The sequence below is a fragment of the Chroicocephalus ridibundus genome, chromosome 24 (genome assembly GCF_963924245.1).
Source record: "Chroicocephalus ridibundus chromosome 24, bChrRid1.1, whole genome shotgun sequence".
In the NCBI taxonomy this organism is placed as follows: Eukaryota; Metazoa; Chordata; class Aves; order Charadriiformes; family Laridae; genus Chroicocephalus; species Chroicocephalus ridibundus.
Genome location: NC_086307.1, coordinates 920,571 through 940,643, shown reverse-complemented (window position 1 = coordinate 940,643; position 20,073 = coordinate 920,571). Strand labels below are relative to the sequence as shown.

Genomic DNA, 20,073 nt, shown 5'->3' with positions numbered 1-20,073 from the left:
AGGTTTTTCAAGGTCTCCTCTGACTCTGTATTTAGGGCCCTCAAATTCCTGTCCTGTTTGCTGTAGGCATGGGAAACAGCGCGATCCCTTCCTCTTTCCAGCATCCTTCATACCCTGATGAATCTCCCCGTCCCCTCCCTTCTGCCACATCCCTGTGTCCTACTACTGAGTGGTCCCACTTTTCGCCCTGTTCCTCAAGAGCCAAGTGTTGAAATTTGCCTGAATCATCAGCCCTTTATCCAGTTTGTGGTAATTACAGGAACAACTAATGATGCTTCATATAAATGCTCATGGCCACCTCATTGTTTGCATGGAAATGCTCCACTTCAGTTATTTTCCCACAAAGGCCATCCCACAGCAGGGCATTACCCAGCAAGACTCGGGGCAAAATATTTTCTTTCCACGGAAAATGCAAGCCACGGAAAATGCAAGCCATGCTGGCTGTACCACACTGTTGAGACACACTTTAGGAAAACAAATCTCACACCTGCCTTTTGGGTACAGCTCCTTCCAAAGAGCAGAGATCTGTCGCAACAAGATGCTGCGGCTGAGATTTCTCTCCCCTGAGAGCTCTGGCAGCCTGGACTAATCAGCTCTTCAGAGCTGATGGAGAGAGACACGAGTTTTCGCCTCCCAGTGTAGGCGTTAATTTAGATCAGGTGAATTGCACTCTGGAGGCATTTCTTTTTGCCATTGACTCTAGAGAACGCTTAGTACGTCAGGTTGCTCTCCAGAGCTAGGGCAAATGCCCTCTGAGCAGGCGCCTTGCTTACAACACTCGCTTACCCCCACTGGTTCTTCAATCCTGTGGCCACTTAGGCCAGGTCTAAGAGAGAACAGGATCCTCACCCAAGTAGCCCTTTGGCCCTCAGTTCTCAAATACTTCTCATGCATGCTGCCTATGCTGGAGCCACGCGCATTTTACTTTGTGTAGGATACGTTCCCTGGTCATACCCAGAGAAGGGACAGCCTGATCTCCATTAAAACTTTGGGCTATGCCACATCATGCCACAAACTTGTTTATGTTTTCTTTTTTAAGGGGAGGAAGCGCCAGCTCTGCAACCAGACCTTCCTTCAGCTGTACGTCAGTAAGGTGACCTCACAACAGCAGTAACAGTTTTGCAACAGTTTATTAGCAATGTTCAGAGAAAATACAAAATCCTATTTACAATGAAATCATAAGAATGGCCAGATAAAAGAAGCGGGGGGATACAGAGCCAGGATCCGAATTATGCAGACCTCGGGTAAAGGACATCCACAGGGAGAAAGAGGAGCAGCCCTGCACCTCCCCTGCGCGGCTGGTCAGGGAACCCAGGAGGAACGTGCCTATAGCTGTATCCCACCCCTAATCCTGTGTCGCTCAGCCTTACGAGGACTTCCACCGCTCTGAGCACGTACATATTACTCACTGCTTCAGTCCGAGCACTTTCACTGGGTCTGGCTTGGATGGACTGCAAGCCATGGGGTCCGCGCAGAAGAGGGACCAGGACACATGCAAGAAGGGAGCCCTGTGAAGGGGCACGGGAGGGCAGCGAGCCATCCCTGCTCAGGTGGCCTGGAGATGGAGCGGGTGCCATGCAAGCTTTTCCCACACGGGAGCAAAAAGCCAGGAGGTCGCAGCAGCTCAGGCAGCAGCAAAGTTACTCCACACCACATGCAGGAAAAAGAGCAAGAGATCCAGAGTGGGCTGCAGATCCGTGTTCTCCTCCCCAGGTCCCAGGGTGTGCAGGGCAAGGTTGGAGGAGTCCCGGTGCAGAAAGGAGGGCTGCAGAGCTCTGGTTTAGATTGTCCCCCAGAGGAGGAGTTTTAGGACTATTTCAGAGCCAGAACTCATCACACAACTCAATACCGCCTCCTCAAAAGCTGGAAAGCAGAAATACCTACAGGCCTTTTGCTGTGAGCAAAAAAAGGCTGCACAGCCAGTCTGCTAAGATATTTCAGAAGTGCCTGCATGGATCCGAGCCAGAAAGTTTCCTCTTTAAACTCCTATTTCCTAAACTTTTAGGGTCTCTCTCATGCTGTCCCTCTCCCAGTTCTGCCTGCTCAGCCATTCGAGGCCTGGGTTTCTGCTCTGTGATGCACTGCAGAATCAGCGTGTCATGAACCGTGCCGCCTTCACCTAATAACCTCCTTTATTCCTTAAAAAGCAGGGCAGTATGGGGGGATGCGTGTTTGGTTTGGGGGAGCGGGAAGGTACGGTGAAAAGCATCAGTTGTGCTTGTGTGTGATCACGGACGAGGTCAGTGCAGTCACAGAGCGGCCAAAGCGTTTCTCCTCTCTGCGCAGTAACTTTCCTCTGCCCAGCTCGGGGCATTGAACCCGCGTGGCTGGAGGATACAACACGTGAAGGGTAAAAGCCGGGGCAGCCGCAGAGGAGGAATGCACGGTACGAAGCATTTTGGCATAGCCTCTCTGTAACACGCAGGGACTGCTAGAGGCAGCTCAGTGACGCACTTGCCCTGGCATTCCCAAAGAGATTGAAGATACGGGTTTCTATCAGCAGGAAGGATCACTTTTTAAATAAGAGCAAAAGGCCTCTTATCTCCACCTGGGGCTTTACAGTTAGAAATTAGCCAGCTAATCCCCAAACAGGGGAATGTGAGCAAGGGGAAGATGGAAAGTTACCCGAGCACTCAGAGGCATCCAGCGCTCTCACTGACATCCCCATCTGGGAGAGCAAATCTAGAGAACGGCCAGAGCAAGGGGCGACGTTGGCGTTTGCTACAAAGCAGCGCCCATTTTGAGCAACGCACATTCACCCTGGCCTCAGTCTCTGGGCAGTAGCCACTTAAGACCATTAATCTCGAGCAACCAAGACCATTTTGCGAAGGCATCAGATCCTCATGATGGGTCACAGGATCTGCACCACTCTCATCAGGAGGTGCCTGGCTTTGCACGGGCTCTGAAACTCAGCCTCTTTCATCTGTTCTCCTCCAGTCATCCTTACGGGGGATCACAGCCCTCCCAGGTGAAGAGCCACACTTGAGGGAGCAGTGACACAGACATCCCCCACCTTGGGTGGGGCGGTGAGCCCACAGCTGGTGGTCCTGCTATCCCACTCCAGGAAGGAAAGGAAGTACAAACTCAGCCCCGCTGCCAGACGCAAAGGATACAGAATTCCTCCAGCAGGGGCATTAGGGATGTCCTCAAAGAGGCTGCACATCCTGAACAACAGGTTCCCTTGCCTGGAAGACTGATTGCTGGGACATCCAGACTAAGCGATCCCATGCTTTGCACTTCTAAAAGCAGGTACTATCAGGAATGTATCTCTGCAGAGGCCACAAGGCTCCCAAATGAATGCAGGAGAGAAACAGGGAGGGGGGCGCAAGGATTTCCCTAGCCTTTTCCCTTTTGTTCAGCTGGTTTTCCTGCCGGGATCACAGAAAAATTCTCTACTCTCCTCCCTTTAGTGTTGTTTTCTCTTTGCAGAGCTGTTCTCACCATGATGCGCAGGGCTCAGACAGGCAACTCTGATAGCCTCTGGGGAGGAGAAGATTTTGGTCTCGTGCCTCCCAGTCTCTGGTCTGGTTTGATCGCAGTAGGAGTGGAGGGAGCAGAAGAGACAACACTTAAGCCCTGCTTTGCTTTCTGGGTCACAAAGGCCTAACAGCATATATACAAGCTGCATGAGGAACCCAGGAGCTTTACTCAGCTGATTGAATGGAGCCTGCTAGTGGGCCAGAAAGGGTGGGGTTGGTTTTGTTTGTTTTTTAACCCTCTTCTCCTCTTCTTTTAATTTTTTTTTTTTTTTTTTAAACACTTGCATCTTGCCAGCAAAGAGAAGATACTGCCTTGCTGCACTCACTCCTGGCTGGAGCCAAAGAACTGGAGGAAGAAGGAGAAGATGTAGATGATGTCCAGATAGATATTGAGGGCTCCAAAGATGTATTCCTCTGGGTTCAGCGAGTATCGACGATTCCCCATCAGCATCTGGGTATCAAATGCCAGGAACTGTGAGGAAAGAGGAGGAAACCCAGTGACAGTCACATGGAGATTTTGCAGAGAGGCAAGAAGTGCTCTAATGGCAGGAGTTCTCTCAGTTGCTTTACTGTACCCAGAACAAAAACATAGCCTTTTTTTTTATGGGCTGTAACTGCAATTTAAAAGCTCAGAACAATGCACTGAACAAGCTGCAACTTTCTCTTTCCTTCATTTCATTCTTGATAGTCAAACCCTGAGAGTATTACTCCAGGCCTGCTTCCTTCATGCTTTTTCCCAAGGCTCCCCTTTCCTTCATCCATCCCCAATGTGTCCCAGCACCAGCAGTGGGGCAGTTCTCCCTGTTCCTCCTCGGCCAGTCCCTACCACTTGTTATTCCCAGACTTCCCCCGGTTTGGAAACACCTGCGAGGTGACAAGGTGACGTGGACCCAATGTGACATCACAGCAGCAGCAACACCAGAGCAATAAAAAGCAAGAAACCCCAGATCTTGGGCAGCACCCGGGGCTGCAGAGCTGCCAGCAGAGGTAGCCAGACCCAGAGGGGAGTTAACACCTTTCTGAGGTACAAACACAGTGAGTGCAGGGCAGATTTTACCAGTGAAGCTGTCACAGTTGGCATCCGCTGCCCAGCCTGCCTGCAGGGACACAGCGCTCACAGGAACAAACATGGGCTACAAGGCAGGCTAGTGGCCCAGCTGCCAGAAAACCAGTGCCTAGTTGCATGACTTCAAGCTCAATATCTTCTCCCACCTCACCTTTACTCCCTCTGTTAACCTAGCCCGCAACCGACACCTTGGTGTGGAGCTCTTCAGGGTTGGCAGGGCACCTTTGCCGTCGCCTGGGGTCAGCTGCCACCTCAGCCCTCCCCAGACACAGCCGGGCTGAGCTGACAAGCCTGGCACAATCGGCTGCACCAGCTGAGGCTCTGGCTGAAGTTTATGGGGTAATTATAAGATGTTTAGCCTATTTGTATTTTACAGAGCAGTCTTTAATCATGAATCACAGAAGAAATACCCGAGCTCACTTGAAATGACTTTATTATAGATAATAAATGAAATTGCTCAACTGTTCTTATTCACAACATGCCCAATGGGCACCGCCTTGAACCCCAAGGCAGCCCTCCGCCTGACCCCCACCGGGGTAACGCCAAGCATCTTCCCAGACAACTCCCACACCTGAATGGCAAGCACGGCACTGCCGGGACTTGCTCTGGGAAGAACCTCGCAGGAGGGACCGCGGGGGAGCAGGCGAAGGAACGAACCAAGCCTTTTCAACTTTCCTTGGAGGAGCTGCCCAGCTTCAGGGCTTTTCCTACCTGCAATGAACCCTTATTCCCAGACCGTGGCCTCTCACACTTTCCGTACCTCTGCTAGCCAAACACATGCCCAGTCCTTGGCCCACTCCCACTCGACCGGCCCCAGCTTGACTTTGCTCACTTCTGCAGCCTCATTTCATCCCCAGGCTCCCTTTGAGCCCTGCGGACCAGCTCCCACTGCTGTGCCAGAGCGTAATCTCTGCTTTTTCCCACTCCGGAGATGCCTTTTCGCCCTGTCCCTACAATACTTTCTGCTGTTCACACCTAGTATTGCACATACGGCATGGGTTTGCCAGTCTCACCGTGCTCTGCACCACCGCTGTCACGTACACCAACACCTTCTTGGAACAAGGCTGAGGTCACTGCGATAATTGCTATTCATGAGCCATTTGAGAATGCGGAGCTCTCTGCAATCCTGCCACTCGCTCTTTTCTCTCCCCCAAACACTCTTCAAGACTAAAGCATTTACTCCTAGATGATTTTTCCTGCCAGCACATTCCCAGGCCCCATGACCAGCACCCACTTACCATGGTAAAGATAATGGCACCAAGCAGAGCGTAGATCGCGTGGAGCCAAGGGACCTAAAGGAAACAAATCTGTCAGCCGGTGCCTGGGAGAAAACCGGTTAATTAGGACTTAACACAGAAGGGCTTAACTCTCACGTGAAGGACACAAGTTAGGGAAAGTGCTCTAATAGCCCAGGCTGGACTTGCACCATTTCCAGCTCCAATGCAGTTTCTGTTGTTGAGCTTTTCACAGCAAAGAACAGGTCACCGTGCCTCAGTTTCCCCTCTCACTGTGGCCTTTGCATCTACTTGGCTTATAAGCTCCTAAATCAGGTACTTGTTTCCAAATCACCTACTTCACCACAACTGCTGTCTCTGTGGAAATCTCTTAGCACTACATTGACGGAAACACATTTTGCAGCAGCCTTAGGTGTTTATTTACCCAGACTAGGCCGATCCCGCTGGAAGAAACACCACATGCTTCTAAGGGCCAGAACCAGCTTTAGGTAACAAGCATAACTTCAATGTGCTCATCTGCTGGAGTCACAGCAGGAAATTCACTGGAATTAAGACCAAACCTCAACCCCTGCTCGCTGTGGCACAACAGCACGCAGCGCTAATGGAGAAGTCGCCCATATTCCAGGAGAAGGTGCCCACATGGAGAGCTGATTCAACCCAGAGATCGCAGCCTGCCTCCCAGATAGACAAGCTCATTACAAGCTGCCTCAGGCTATGCTTATCTTGACAAGCTTCAAGATAAAGAGCAGTTGTCTCAACAGTTTAGTGGCAGTGGCTTGGCACTACAAGCTGCTTTACCCTCACCTTTGCAGGAGGGAGAGATGGATCTCAAGCCAAGGCAACCAAAAAGCCCAAGCTCCTGGTTTGGGAAACACCAGCCTGCACATTTGCCCATTTGACCAACCCCAGGGCTAGTACCAGTGGGAGTAATTCCTGCAGGTCTGGCCCTTAAAGTATGGCTCAGGCTCCCAGGGAAGCCAGGTAAGATGTGAAGGGTTTGGAGGTCACTTAAAGGCTGCCGTGATCAAAGCCGGGTGCCTCCATCTCCAGCATGCGCAGGCATTCGGGGTGATTCATGGCGGCTGCACAGCCCCACACACTTCCCTCTTTCATCAGCATCTCCCAGGGTCTGTCAGGCTCTTGCTTGAATGACAGCTCAGCTAATGAGCCACTCTTGGATGGAGACCAGACACTCGGTGCTGCCACGCCAAACCCTCTATCGGGCGTGGTCACAAACTGCGCCAAGATTTCAGATGGGCACAGCCCATGCCAGATTTGACCAGGGAGGCCAAAGGAAGCAGCTGAACCCATGCAAGAGTGGCTGGCAGCACTTGGAGGAGTGATAAGGTGGTCACTCATCATCAGGACTTGTCCCTGGGGTCTGAATCACCCTCCAGAGGTGCTTATTTCTGAGAAATTTGAGCCCCAGGATTTAAACACTGCAGGACGGTGCCTGGTGTTGGTGTGAATACAGCCAGGTCTGGCCGGACAGGCACCCCACTTGCCCAGAGTCCAAGTCCTGCCCTCAATCTGGGGCAAGAGCTCTGTTGTATATGGAGCAAGCCAGTGCTTTGATGTGCTCACCACCCTGGTTTTACTGGAGGGGAAACCGAGGCACAAGCAGGTGATGTGTCCTGCTGTGGGGTCACTACACAGCTCCAGGAACAGACGCAAACTTCCTCAAGCCCCAGGCCAGAGCCGTCCTACAACCCGATATCTGATTGCAGAACTACCAGGGAACAGCCACCTGGTCTTGCCTTTTCTTTCTGCTGGTGTTTCTGCACATTTTCAGAGATTCAGGCTGGGACACCACCGGGACACACGCCGCTTTGGGCTGATCAGCTCCCAGCCTTGCACCGGGACTGGTGGCACTGGGCAAGGGAGGAGGGGTGCAGGTCTTCACTCACGTGTTCGTAGGGCAGTGTCACAGCCAGGATGATGCCACCGAAGAAGAGAACCATAAGCATCACGAAGAGGACGCCCTGGTAAGAGGTGAAGTCAAACTGTGGAGGTAAGAACATCAGGTTACAAGGGCAGAGTGCTGGAATGGGAGGCAGCAAGGGAAGCCAAACCTCCCCGTGCCCACAGCGAGGGACTCTCCAGCAGCACACCCATCTTGCTGTTAAACAGCTATTGCTGCATCTGTTGGGCATCTTATAGCCCACCACCCACCTGTGGGGCACACAGAGCCAAACACTTACCACAGCCCCTTTATTGCAAGAACTCAGTACCCATCACATACCCGAAATCCAAAAGCTCATTCTACACCTTTGTGCCACTGCCCTTCTGTACCCCACAGCATAATCCTCAAAAAAAAACCCCACCTTACCCCCGTAGCGTCTTCCAGCCCCATCTATACCCCTGACACATCCCTCACCCCAGCGTCTGTCCTAATCTTCCTGTAACCTTCATTTTACACCCCAGCATCCTGCAGGTTGCTCCTGTATCCGGAGCCCTACAGACCGGCCCCTTCACCCCTCGCCCCCAGCGCTGCCTGCCCTGCGTCCTGCCCCCGGGAGATGCCTCTCCCAGGGGGATTGACCACCACAAACTCACCTTGGTCTGGAAGCTGAAGATGGTGACAGACAGACACACCAGGGCTGTGATCCCCAGACACAGAAGGACTGACTTGGTATCGTAGTAACTGCAAAATTAACAACAAAAGCACTTTCTCAGTGTTTCCCACAGGGACGGGTGGAAGGAGGGATCAAGACAGGCAGAAACTTAGCAGAGGTCTACAGGGAAGGCATGAGTCCCGGGGGGACAAATGGCACTGAAATTATCAATGTCCCCCCCTTAATGTAAAAAGGGAAGGATAGAAAACACTAAAAAAGACTAGATGGGTTTTCCTCCTGCTTTAAATAAAGAGGGTAGGCAGGAGGGCACGTCTGTGCCTCCTGGGGACTCATGAGCAGCTAAGATGGGGACTTACTATAAAAACCTTGCTGTCCATGGACAGATGGAGAAGGAGGAGGATTCAAACTGGGAGGTAATAAAAATAGAATGGCAAACGTCATTGCAGCACAGTGAGAAATCAGAAAGCTGCAGCCACTGTTTACTCTCCTGATGTGCTCGTAACAGGGGTTTGGGTCCTGGAAAATTGCAGGGAAGAGGGATTTGTACAGGTAGAGAGACCGCAGGCTTCACTTATAATTCAGTCTGACTCCTGATTTTGATTGTAGCACCAGGCTCAGCCCTAAGAAAGGCTGGTCCCCATTCTCCCCCTTCCATTTGATTTGAGAGTCATATCACTGGTATGTTCCCCGAGTTGCTGAAGCCACTAGTTTCTTTGTCCCCGGCACGCACCCATCAACACCCACTGGCTCATCTGCCTCATCACCAGGAACCCACGTGAACCGGGGCTGATCCTGTGAGCAGACCGTAACAGTAAAAACACAAGCAAAAGGGAGGAGGCTGTAGACTGCAAAACCCCCTCGAAACTGCTGGAAAAAACTTGTCTCACTCCAGCCCCATCTGGTAGAGTGCTGCTCAGTGGAAAAGGTGAGATCACACCATATGGCAGTCCCCTGCAGCCCGTCGTGCCGGCACTGCCGTGTCCCTGGCTCTCCAATGCTCTCCTACTGGATTTAGCTTAGCCAGGAACTACCCTGTGGCACCCCAGCTGGGACAGACAAGGGGATGCCACCAGAGGCCTTGGGGACCTTCTTTAAAAAGTGGTTTTAAAAGGGAAGGCCAGGCTTTGTGTGGCTACTGGAAGAGCTCCAAAGAGATCAAGTGGCCCATATATTTCAGTAGGGAGGGGTTTTTTGCAGGAAGAGAGAGGACATAGGAACAGAAAACCTCCAGAGTCCACATGCTCAACCTACCTGGAGAGCATCCCAGTGAGATAAGCCATGGAGAGTGTCTGGGAGGGAAAGAAAACCACATTACTCCTGCATTCGTGTCCCAGGGGAGACACACAACAGGTAAAACATTTCAATTACAGTGATGATGACAAGGGCAGTGAAGCCTCTTAAATGGATGCTCAAGAGAAGCAATTTTTACATAGTTTCTAATCCTCCAGTGATTAATATCCACAGGGCAGGTTAAACTGAGGGCAGGCCACCACCCTGAAAGCAGTCCCACCTTCTCTATCCCTCTACCCCTTCGGCACAGGACTCCAGCACCTACCCCAGCCTCCACAAGCTTGCTTTTTTTTTTTTCCCCTCCGCCCCCTTCTTTCCTTCTTGTCACCTTTAGTTCAATTACAGCTCCTCAGCCCAAGTGCAGGGCAATTAGAGGAAGAAATTCCTGCCTGGAGCCATTCTGAAACCCACTCTGGTTGCAGGGGCAGGGCAGATGCTGTCCAGATGTGCTACTTACAAAGATGCTCAGCAGGATCAGATTCCATGGGAAATACCTCCTGCAAGTGAAGAAAGAGGGGCTGGTCAAGCCCTGCGATGCAGAGGTAGTTAGCAGCGCTCACAACAGGTTGCCCAAGACGTGCCGTATAATTAATGGCCCGTGCAGTAAATGGCAGGGGTGGTGCAAGGGGACAGTCACCCTGCTGGGAATGAGAGCGCGTTTGGGGTGCTCCTAGACCAAGAGCGCCGTCGTCCCCATGGTATTCCAGCAAAGCAGCCAGCAGCGCCCTGCTCCACTGGGAGCAAAGATGACCGTCCTCCGCAGTATTTAATAATGAGAATTTGTAGCTATGCAGCAGTGCAATTTTTTCTGCAGCATCGCTTGCTTTCCAGTTGCAATTTGACCTCAGCTTTTATCGCTGTGTTGCGGCAACCCACAACTGCCTCAGGCCTGAAAATACGGCTGCCACCTTGGGGCCCACATCACTGTGCCAGCGTGACCCCATCCCATCTCCGCGACTTCGTTGGTCATGCTTGAAACAAGAGGAAAAACATTCATCCCTCATTTCACAGGGCTGTTTCAAATCTATAAAGAAAATATTTTACCTGGGTCCAGAGCAGCAAGCAAGAATCAAGTAGGTCACAAAGAAAACAGCACTGCAAAGGAAAGAAAAAGCTGTTTAGGGAGGAAAACTTTGAGCATTGTGTGTTGATGCTGACAAGTTCCAGTGCTCTGCTGTTTAAAATGCAAGCGCCGTGCCAGAAGTTGAGGCTGGGTGGGAAGCACGGCCTTAACTACATCTCACTGAAGCAGTTTCCTGCCCCAGCTGCCTTCTTTGCTTGTGCCGCTCCGAGGTGGGACAGCACAACCAGCCCCGAAAAACCCGAAGGGAGGTTTTAGAGCAGAGCGAGGGGAGCATTCGGGTCCAGGACAGATGTAGCACCCAGACATGTTTGTTACGGACACCTCGTCAGCGGGTGAATTGCTCATACAGAGGTGTCCAGACTTTGCCCCTCATCTCCAGGCACTTCCCGGCTTGGTGGGCTCAAGGCGTCCTGCTGGGAGTTCAGCAGCTCTTGGACCAGGACTCACAGGGCTGGCAGAAGTGACTTGCCTAAGGCCAGAGGGAAGGTCTGGGTCAGAGAAGGGAACTGGTCCCACGTTATTGCACCAGCGCTCGAGGAAGACTTCAACAGCAGAAGGATCCTCTAAGGCCGGTGAAGCTCACAGACAAGCCTAATGTGCTGTTGCACAAGCCGTCTGCGGATCACAGGAGAGTTATTTATCTCACATGACTTGACCCTTCAGCAAAGCTAAAAAATCCAGCAGCGGAGGGATGGTCTCCCTCTGCTCTGGCTGTCACACAGCCGGGTGTTTTTCCACAGTGCTGATGGGTTATGGCACAGTGGGAACCTGCTTTCACCCAGCGCCTGGGGGGGAAAAGCAGCTTCCAAGCATGCCGATGGCTGCACGATAGCCACTCACCTTAGGTCTAATACATGAACATGACGGCAAAACCCACGGGCCATGATAAATGCACCAGAGATAAACCTGAGCATTGCTCTCCCACAGGGAAACCAGGAAAGCTGGAGTGGACACGGCTGAATAGATGGAAAGCAAGCGTGTAGGGAGCAGAGTGAGCCATTGCAGTTGTCCCTCTCCTTTGCATCCCTTGTTGCACGTCTGCTCTTGCCGAATTCCCTCTGAGCCATCACCCCAGCAGCAGGAAGACACCCAGGGCACCCACTTCTTTACAGAGACGTGGAGAGAGTTGGGGTCTCTGTGTACGAAAGATCCAGACCCAGATCAGGACAGGCACTTGGAGACACCGGGATGGAGGGAAGGGTTGGCTCACTGGGAGGTGAGGGGACAGACAAAATGTAAGCCCCTCCAGTACAGAGCCTACCCCCAGCTGGCCCAGGGTGGGTTTGCTCCCACCGAGAGATATGAATTCTGACTGTCCAGTAAGCGACAGGAGATGAACCCAAAGGTCAAAGCATAGACCTGAGCAGAGCTTGCTCTTCTCTCCCTACGAGGCAATGCTGCTTCTCCACTCTGCCAACTGGCCAAGATCATTTTCCTCTGAGGTCAAAGAGGCAGGCTGATGCCAGTTCCCTTCTATTACTGCTATTTTTGGGGTTTTTTTTTCTAAGTTATATAAGCTGGTGTCTCATCTCCGGGCCTGGACACATTTCACGATTTGGGTGTGAACTAATTAAAGCCAAGTTCACAGAGCCTTGTTCACAGACAATTGCATCGCACACTCTGCCTGCTTAATTAGCAGCACTAACACACGCGGCATCCAGGAAACCAGCACAACTGCAAATAAACTAACGCATGGAAGCGCAGCCTACGCTACCTCCAAGCTGACCTTTCGGACAGCATGACTAATGGATGGCATCCCAAATCCCAGGCACTGAGAGCGGCTCCATGATGAAGACACAGGCACGGCAGCCCCACAAACACCCTCATCCCTCCAAATGCATCCCCCCCCTCCCCTTAACATTGCCTGCTGCCTTCATCTGTTGCATACCAAGGCATGCGGTGTAAGCCCAGGCAACCTCCCTGCTTTCAAGGGGACAAACCCAAAATTCAGCCTCTGAGGTGCCCCAGGCACCCTTTCAGGTGTCATATCTGGGTTTCTGGACTGTTTTCCTGGAAGCGTCCCAGTTTCACCTGGTTTTCTCTGCAAGCAATACCCGTGTATTTATTTTAAACCTGTTTTGTAGAGCAGGCAAGCCCGCTTTTTGGAAATATTTGGAGGTATCCAGCATCTCTCACGTCTCGGATTCATTTGGGTGAGATTTTTTTATCTTCTCACCTCAGAGTCATCCATTAATTTCCCCAGCTCCCCCTGCACACATATTGGAGCAATTCTTCACGTGCAAGATAGAAAAGTGTTTGAAAAATGTCTCCACGTCACCACAGCCACATCCAGAGCTGTTTGGAGCGTACGTGGCCACAGGAGAAGACCGAGATACTCACTAGGAAGCCCAATACCAGGCAGAGTGCGTCTGAATGTACCCCTTGACCGGCTCGCTGCAAGACAGAGAAAAGGGCTGCTGAGCAGAAAGCATAAAAAAGCCAATCACTTCACAGGTGGCTGCTAAATTAAACGTGTGGGGTGATGCAGCACGGGGTACGTGAAAAAAAAAAAACCCACAGCTGAATATCCATCAGACTGACCAACTGGAAAGAAATTCAACCTGTCAAGTCGGAAGGCCGGCCCCGCTGTTAGCAATTACACAGCCAGGCTCGCTCAGGGAACGGCCGTCGCCTTCTCTGAGAGGCGATTAAAGAGCTGAAATCCTCAGGCTGACAGTGATTCATTATTTATTCTGGAGGCAACATGAGCTGCACATGCCCAAAACGCCCAGTCATCCAAACTGGAGACAGCCGCGGCTCGAGCGTGGGGTATCTGCTGCGGCAGGGGAGGTAACGCGGTCCCTGCGGCTGAGGCCGGCTGGGATGTGACGGCCTTGATAACTCCCAAAGGGAAAGTACGGCAGTTAATCCTCAAGGGTGAGCAGCCCAGACCTCCGGGCTGGGGGTGGCACCCAGAACACGCGACGCCCCATCCAGAGGGCATGTGGGAAAGGTCGCAGAAGTACTGAGGGACCTCTCAGGGTTCCCTCACTTTTGCTTTTCTATTGGAGCACATGGGAAAAAAAATCCGGTATCTCCATAACAGACAACACCCCCCCCCAAGTAAGAGGTAATTCAGGAGCAGGTCATACACAGGACAAAGCTAGCATTACTGCTACGTAAGAGACCTACCAGAAGGTGAAGAAAGCCACAATAACGAGAGTGACCAAGAGCTGGACCATCAGGATGGCATAAACCTGCAACGAGAGGCAGCCCGTGGGCGACCCGCAGAGTCTCTGCCTCCCACCCAGCCCGGGGAAGCCACCAAACCGCTGCAGCCAGGTCCCTCCGAGGGCTCAGAGCTGCTGTCCTGCCTTCCCAGGGGAAGGCTGAGCCTGGAGGGACTTGTCCCTTACCTTCCTGATGAACACTCTGCGCACATTCCTGTCATCCCAGCTGAAGGTCGTGAGCATCTCCGTGTCCCCTGGGTACCCACCACTGCCATAGCTCGGGCTGGTGCCTGAAGCAGAAGTCAGACAGATCAGCTCCCATCACCCACTTCCCTCCCCAGCTGCAATAACCTGACCCCAGTGACTGACTATGGCTCAGGAGCCCCACGCTCCGAGGTTTTCTTGTTGCGTTGCAGAACAGAGGCTTGCTGGGATGCATTCTGCTCCCTTCCGACTCCTGCATCTTATTTGGACCATCTCCGAGAACAGAGCGGGGAAGCCGCTTCTGCAAACTCCAGCACAACAAGGACAGCAGGGTTAACTCCTGTCCGTGGTAACGCCATCTTTTTAATGGCAATTAGAGGGCTCGTAGCATATCCTCGCTCACCTTTCACTGAATGTTAAAGCATGCCTCAGAGGAGCCGTGACTCAGCTCCTCAGTCATCCCCATCGGAGCTCTGGGGCAGGAGGATTCCCCTCGCTGCTCTGTAATTGCCTGGGCTTCGGCTGTGTCTGCATCATGCCTGATGTCAACGGTGTGCCCTCTCCCCCGAGGGTGCCTCGTTACAGCCGGCTTTTCCATCGCGTCTGCCCCCAAGTTTGATTTCCACACAGGGAGTCAGAGAACAGTTTAGCAGCAAACCTAAACAAGGGGGAGCCAACCCCAGCGCTGCCGCTGAGAGCACCTTCCCCAAAACCCTCGCGGCACACGGGCCAGCCCTGCTGTGCTCCAAGACAAGCTCTTGTTGCTGGAGTTTCCCTGCAGAAGGGCCAGGAGGGAGGCTGCACCATAAACCCTCAATTTGCTCCACAGCCGCAAGGGAGATGGAGGGAAACATCGGAAAACCCTGCGGCTGCTGCACCGGCAGCCGGGGACGAAGGCAGCAGCGCAGATGTTGCAGGGCAGGGGGCTGCAAGGAGAAACACAGAGCAGCAGCTTCGCCCTGCTAAGATCAGCAGCACAAATTAGACGCGAGAATCAGCCTTCCCCATCACCTGAACCTCATGCTCAAGAAAAAAAGTAAAATAAATACTGAAAACTCTTTGTCTTAGCACATCATTGCCCTCTGCCATTCACTTCTTTTGCAAATATCCCCTTCCGTGTTACTAACAGTCTCGCCACCTGCGTTTCCTACAGAACGAAGGCTTATGTGATTACACCAGCTATACATTCATGTCCCTGCCTGTTTGACAGATGCCTCCCCTCCGTCTCAAATCCTTTTAGCTCAATGATACCCAGATCCTTCAGGCAGATGGGCAGAAGACACTCTCAAACCCAGAGGACAGGCTGCAGACACCAGGAGAGCCAAACTCGAGGCCCTGGTCCTGGATTTCTTCTGTTTTACTGGTCAAAGGCTGTTGGCTTTTATCGCAGAAGCCTCATCCTAAACATGCCCCTGGCAGGAAATAAATCCCTTGTGCTCTTCTTGTGCCTAATAAGCCTCTTGTGCCTTCTTCTGCGCCCCAGCGGAGATGACACTCCTGCAGCGTGTCCTCCCTGCGTTTCTGCGAGATCCGTCATCGCCCACGTGGGGCCGAGAACCCCCGAGGCCCATATCCCGGGGACACTTCACTGCCTCTGCATCAAAGCAATCAAGGCATCTAAACACCAAATTAGGCATCTAAATGCCTCGGAGGAATGGAGGGGGTTTCCTCCCTCCCTGGCTCGTGTCTCCAGCATCCGTCACCTCCCACCCATGGCCACATCTGAGGCAGCGAGACAGCATGTCCCAAGCTCATTATTAAAGAAAGCAACCCCAAAACATGACGTTTGTCTCCAGCTACTCTCAGGTCTCACATAAGCTGTTAGAAACATCCCCGTGGCGTGCATCTGGGACAGGAGCCACCGCTTGCAGTGTGGCCGAGGGCAGGGAAAGGGGAGAAGGACATGAAATCAGAGGAAAACCCTGACAGGGATCAGGACACAGCTGCAGAGGGGAAAACCTGCAAGGCTTGTCAGGGAGGGGACAAGAGATGACACATCACCTAAGCAAGTCCTCCGGGAGGAGGAGCATCCTGACCCATTTGGGCTTTACCCATCCTAATTCATCACGACAGAGGAAAGACCCAGATGGTTGTTACAGCAAGCCGGGAGGTTATTTATCCCCTCTGTTTCTGACCCTTGCAGGCAAACAAGAATGGAAAAGTCTGTGAAGCCACCGGAGTGTGAAGGGACACACATCTCAGAGGGGTTTAGTTTGCTCATTCCCCTTCCCTAAACATCTCCATCCCTGCAGCTGCGCCCATCCCCACCGGGTGGAACAGGCAACCAGCAAAGCCCAGCAGAGGAAGAGGATTGAGCAGAGAGAGAGGACTCGGGAATCATTAAATCCAGTCTCTCCAGTGCTCTCCCCAGCTCAAGCCACACTGACGGAGCACTTGGGCACCCCAGCAGACTCTCTTACTGCCCACTGCATCCGTCCCGGCCCGCCACGACACAGCCGTTCCCCTGCGTCAGGCACAGTCGAGCCTTTGTCCCCTTATCATGACCAAGCAGAAGCCACACGCAGCACCCAGGGAAGAAGAGTTGTTTGTTTGCCGAGGATTTGGCCACACAGACCAACGCTGGAACAGTTCAGCTTTCAAGTCGAGCCGCGTTTTAGCCCCCACTGGCTCTGAACCCCGGCTTGTAGCAGCCGGACCTCACTGATGCCGCGACACTGATTTTGCCAGTTCAGCAGCTTCTTTGAAAGCCGGGGTTGAGCAGGAGCTGGGGGGGGGGGGTGCTGCCTGCAAAGCCAGGAGCGTGGCACCGGGACCCTCCCCAGCCCTGGGAGGGGACATTGCCCAGTGCAGCAAGGTGGGAGAGGGGATTTTTCCCATCCCAGTGCTGGGAAGGAGAGGAGAGACGGAGCACTGGGGTTTAGCCCCAGCTCTGGAAGGCTGCGGCGTCTAGCGGTTGGGTGAAATGGCTTTTACGTGTAGATACAGACTGATACGGCTTACAGCTACAGCTCTGCCATGGACCAAACTGGGCACCACGTCCCTGGTTCCCCTCTTCTCTACAAGCCTGCGAGGGGAATCTCTGCACCCCTCTCCCCTCTGCAAAGGGCTCACCCTGGGTTTGGCCACAGAAGGACTTACTGGGATCGACGTAAGCCCAGCTGGGGTGGAGCGGGACGGATGGGGGAGGAGGATAAGCACCAGACTTCATCCCTTCTCCCGCTGTCGCCTCCTCGTAGGTTGGAGGAGCTGGTGGAGCCGTGGCATTGTCCTTCTTCTCCCCTTGCCCCTCGGAGCTGGGGGGTTTGTTGTTCACAGAAAGCTGTGCAAAAGGCAGGGAGGAAAAGAGAGGTTCGGCTGTAAAAACAGCACAGGAACCTGACAGGGCACAGACAGAGCTCTGGAGGTCCCTTTGTTGGATCCCAGAAACTGGAAGGACACCCAGTAACTCCTGTGAGCTGGCATTGGACCCATACCTACAGCCACGGGAAGGGGCATCCTGTGATGGGATTGATGGGAGAGATGGGAAAAAGCCTGTCACATTAAAGGGGACGACAAATTATAGGCAGCCAGGTCTGAGGGGAGACACAGCCTTGCCCAGGGTCCTCCATGGCGCCTCACGCTCCTATATAACACTGGAAAGCATCCAAATAATTATCTGCTTTTCAGCCTACTTCTTTCTAAATTTCCCCTTAAAAAAGAGCTTTCAGTTACTGGGCAGAAAACCCTGAACTCCTTCATTCCCACTTACACCCACATGTTGGGGAGTTTCTGCTACGCGCCGAGGAAGTGCTCTGGTTTGGCCCTCCAGCATTTTCTTCTCGCTCGTTCCCCTCTGCCCATCCAGAGGCTCAGCCTTGCTGCTTTCCGTAACGTGAAGATGCAGCTAAGGGACTTGGGATCCCACATCTTCAGACTATGAAAGCCCAGCAAAGAGCCAGCCTCAGGCCACCCGAGAACTTGCTTCTCCGTGGGAACATTACCCATTTAACCTTCTAGATCTTTGTCATCCCGGGATAAGTCATGAGCCCGATGGCCTGTCCTCGCTGCCAAAGGGGGTGCCAGCTCAGCGTCAGGGAGGGCATCCCCATGGATCACAGGGACGCAGAGCTGGAACCACAAGGAGCCTAAAGTGAAGTGGACAGACCAATAGCCCTGCACCAGACGGCACAGTCCCTGTAAGAAGGCCTTAAATTAAAGGTGTAACAGGCCCTTGAAAACAAAGCCAGGGCACCAGGCTGCGATGTGCACCACAAGCATCAGAATATCTGTGCCACCTCCTCTGCCAGCTCACAGGGACTGTCCTCCCCCTGTCCTCCATCACAGAGCCCTTGGGTATAGGGTGGCCAATATCACGCAAGACCCCTAGAGATACCCAAGGAGATACAGAGGGGCGATGCTGCCTGCATCCAGGCAGCCGCCAGCATCGTTGTCATGGCAATGGTGCACCATGCTGGCAGAGGATGCGTTAAACCCCCCCTCCAAGGTCTCTGAGCATTGGAGAAACCCCCAGAATCCAGAGGTCCCTGGACCGGGAAGGAGGTGCTCGGGGCAGGTGCCCAGCACTGACTGCTGGGGACACGGACGGGAGAGCACAAGGACCTCATTGAGCTCCCTGACATCCAGGATGGGTGGAGGAAACGGCCACAGGTCCAACAGCGAGGCTGAGCTCCACATCCAGCACCAGGACAAACAGCCCCCCACCCCCTTCCTCTGCTGGAAACACCCCCATCACAGGGGCCATGCATGGGTACCCAGCTCCCCCTCCATGGTCATTGTTTTATTCCTTAAATCCCCTCCTTCCGACCCATTTCATTCCTCCCCCCCCCCCCCCAAACATGCAGCGGTTACGCAAGCAGGACCGCTCATCGTCCCAGCACCGGCCTCCCACCTACCTTCCCCTGGGTCATGGCTCCTCGCTAAGGATGCTGCCGGACCCTGCCAGCAGCGGTGGGTGAGAGAAGGGCCGAGGCTGAGCACAAACCCCCTCGCCGGGTCCTGTCCGCCCCCTCTCCCGGAGTGTTTTGGGGCTGGCGGCAACCGCTGCAGCCTCCACAGCCTGCGCTGGTGCCTTCACCTTCTAGCAACATCCACGGAGACACAACGGGCGCTGGAGGGAGGACCGTACCATTCCCAGCCTGCAGCACAGGGGGAAGCCAGGAAAAAAAGAGCTAAAAATGGAGGCGAGCAGCCAGCAGCAGCGATGAGGAGGATGCACGGATACAGCAATGGGGAGGATGCACAGATGCGGCAGCAGCGGGGTCCCACACCACAGAGTGGGAAACGGCTGCCCCAGAGACGCTGAGCTCGGGGCTGGGGTTGCCAAGGGGAGGGAGATGCGAAGGATGAAGGATGCTTCGCTGCAGCATCTCTCTGCTGCCGGCGGTCGGGGAGCAGCAGCTGCCACAGGCCCTGCTGTGGCTGGACACGGCATGGAGGGCTATTCCGGGGGGCTGGAGGCTCCGCTGGGGCAGAGGGGGAGGCCTGAGCCAAGCTCTGTCCCTGAGAGCGGGAGGGAGGAATCACACACTGCCCTGGCTCCCGGCCTGACCCTTCCTGGGCTTTGCACGGAGACGGGATAGAGGGGATAAGGCTCATTTGCCCCACATGCATTGACCCATACAGCCCCAGCTGGGGGGCACGAGGAGGGGTTGGAGGTGTCCCAGGGCAGCCAGCAGACCACGAGCACCACACGGTCCCCGTCCCCAAGGCAATACTATTAATTCAAGCACCCGAAGGAGGTGGCTGCACGGGGAGTCCGGCTTCCAGCCCCAGAGCACGTCTGAGGGAAGGGGCACAAAGTGACTGAGGTTTTACCTCCCATGACAGGGTCTGGCAGGGATTTACAGTCTGCAGAGCACAGCGGGATGAAGACATCTCCTCTTACTGCCCAGCCACAGGCAGCAGGAGGTGGGCCGGGGGGAAATTGTCCCTTTACATAGTGAAGTGCTTCACACAGGCAGAAAATTTGCCCAGGACAGAGGAAAAGACTGACAGTACAAAAACAACAC

At 53.6% G+C, this 20,073-nt stretch overlaps 1 protein-coding gene across 1 annotated transcript; it reads right to left on the bottom strand.

Annotated features, from left to right (window-relative positions):
• Nucleotides 1-1,111: 1,111 nt before the first annotated feature.
• On the bottom strand, nt 1,112-19,303 carry FAIM2 (Fas apoptotic inhibitory molecule 2). Its single transcript, XM_063359019.1, has 12 exons — nt 18,958-19,303; nt 17,204-17,384; nt 14,087-14,190; nt 13,863-13,927; nt 13,071-13,124; nt 10,691-10,741; nt 10,104-10,143; nt 9,608-9,645; nt 8,337-8,424; nt 7,688-7,783; nt 5,784-5,837; nt 1,112-3,951 (listed from the first exon to the last, which is right to left on the bottom strand). Exons 1-12 carry the CDS (start codon nt 18,970-18,972, stop codon nt 3,802-3,804), a joined length of 936 nt encoding a protein of 311 aa, XP_063215089.1. The 5' UTR covers nt 18,973-19,303; the 3' UTR covers nt 1,112-3,801.
• Between the last annotated feature and the right edge of the window lie 770 nt (nt 19,304-20,073).

What these genes read in the sequence shown, in the direction of transcription:
- FAIM2 (XM_063359019.1), bottom strand. An exon ending in GCAGAGTGTTCATCAGGAAG is followed by an intron (nt 13,928 to 14,086) that starts GTAAGGGACAAG and finishes CTCTCGTTGCAG; the next exon opens with GTTTATGCCATCCTGATGGT. An exon ending in GTGGCTTTCTTCACCTTCTG is followed by an intron (nt 13,125 to 13,862) that starts GTAGGTCTCTTA and finishes TCTGTCTTGCAG; the next exon opens with CGAGCCGGTCAAGGGGTACA.